Here is a 1,860-nt window from a genome sequence, read left to right on the forward strand (position 1 = left end):
TCTCAATATGCAGTAGGCCTATAACATTACAATATTTCATGGATGCAAGCAGTCAGTCTATAGCCTACATGACACACGCACACAACAATTTTTGATAATTGGATATGCTATAGTAGCCTATTCGTAAAGCAACACTTTAGCCAATGCAGCCTCCTATGTCAGTGCTGGCATAGGAGCCTGCGTTGGCTAAAGCTGTTTGGATGCCCGTTGATTTATAACAAGGAGAGGCAAAGTTGTGCATTACAATGCATACACAACCATAATTGGCATCAATATGGCGCACTTAGACGAACAATCAACAACTGAATAAATGCCAGGTATAGCCTATCGGAGACTGGCACACAAACAGTGCACTTGCAAATGAGAGCCTGCAGTATGACCGATCGTGTGACATTAATAACCATCCATCTACAGCAAATAAGATCAGACAGATACATCACTGAACACAAACACAAAGCACATTCGTCCAACCACGGCGGATGCTGACAACATTTTACACAACAAGCCAAACATCACCACGGCAGGTGCGCTCTCTCTCGCACGCACGTAAACATCACTCCAACTTCTCCTACTCCAAGGCTAGGCTGCTTCACTAAGACCACAACCAACAATCCCTTCTATTATCACAATTCAGTCACTGCAAAGATTAAAAAGATAGCCTCTTACCTCACGTTAGAATAGACCCAGAGTGTGTGAGTGACACTCTGGTTTAGCTTTCGCTCGTAGACGTTTTTAGTATGACTTGTCAACATTACGTCATTCTTCTGTTTGGCGAACATGGCTAATTAGCACACAGGACTGGCTGGCTCTGCTTGGCAAAAAATAACACATTTGTGATTGAATGTTTTGAATTCCGAATACTTGACATGGTGAGCTTAAAAACATTTAAGTGACCAATAGTGACAATAAAATAAAATATTTAAAACTTTGACTAAATTTGAGACCCCCCTCAAATTTTGCTTTCGAGGCTTTCAGGGGGTCTCATGGGTAAATCGGGGGGGTCGAGCTCCCCCGGACACCCCCCGTATTTCGCACACTGGTCGAAGGTACTGGAGTCTGTTGAATACCCTGCGTCTCTGTTCCCTCCCGCAGTACCGGACCTTCGACCCGTGCAAGCAGCTGTGGTGCAGCCACCCAGACAACCCCTTCTTCTGCAAGACCAAGAAAGGCCCCCCCATCGATGGAACCATGTGTGGCAACGGGAAGGTAGTTTTCCATAGTTGTCCTGTGAGTCCGGGCTTAGCTCTTGAGGTAGAGCGGGTTGACTTGGAACCAAAAGGTTGCTCGTTCGATTCCCTTGCTCGAGGTTTCCCTGAGCACAACACCTAACCCTGACTGCTCCCTGCGAGCTGGCCGTCGCCTTGCGTGGTCGACTCGCCGTCGGAGGGTGAACGTGTGTCTGTGCCCCTGTCAGTCGCTTTGGATAAAAGCATCTGCTGAACGCTCTGAAGTTGAAGTCCTCTGGACACGACGCATTAAGAGGAGATCTGACACTGCTGAGGGGCTCACAGCAGGGCGAAGCGACAACATCTGCAACAGGCAGCGTGGAAACAGCCCAGATCGATGTTCACCCGTAAGGCCGTCCTGATCACACGTCGGTGGGGGCAGAGACCTTAACGCCCCTCCCTCTGTCTGCTCCCCAGCACTGCTTCAAGGGCCACTGCATCTGGCTGACCTCCGACATCATCAAGAAGGACGGTGGCTGGGGCGCCTGGAGTGAGTTCGGCCAGTGCTCTCGGACCTGTGGGGGGGGCGTTCAGTTCCGCACGCGCGAATGTGACAATCCCAGGTAGGTGCCAGGCATCACGCATGAGTGTGAGGATGAATGGGTGAATGGATGTGTGGATGAATGGGTAGTGA

At 49.6% G+C, this 1,860-nt stretch overlaps 1 protein-coding gene across 1 annotated transcript in view; it reads left to right on the forward strand.

The window, feature by feature from the left end:
- Positions 1-983: 983 nt before the first annotated feature.
- The window catches only part of LOC307081556 (uncharacterized protein), a gene marked incomplete at its 5' end in the record, with an annotated part of 18,259 nt that continues 17,382 nt past the window's right edge, over positions 984-1,860 (forward strand). The window contains 3 exons of the mRNA XM_079744809.1: positions 984-1,046; positions 1,093-1,206; positions 1,644-1,789. Coding sequence (XP_079600935.1) covers positions 984-1,046; positions 1,093-1,206; positions 1,644-1,789 — 323 coding nt within the window. The remainder of the gene's footprint in view (positions 1,047-1,092; positions 1,207-1,643; positions 1,790-1,860) is intronic.

This window comes from Pollachius pollachius (genome assembly GCF_949987615.1).
Source record: "Pollachius pollachius genome assembly, chromosome: 10".
NCBI lineage: Eukaryota > Metazoa > Chordata > Actinopteri > Gadiformes > Gadidae > Pollachius > Pollachius pollachius.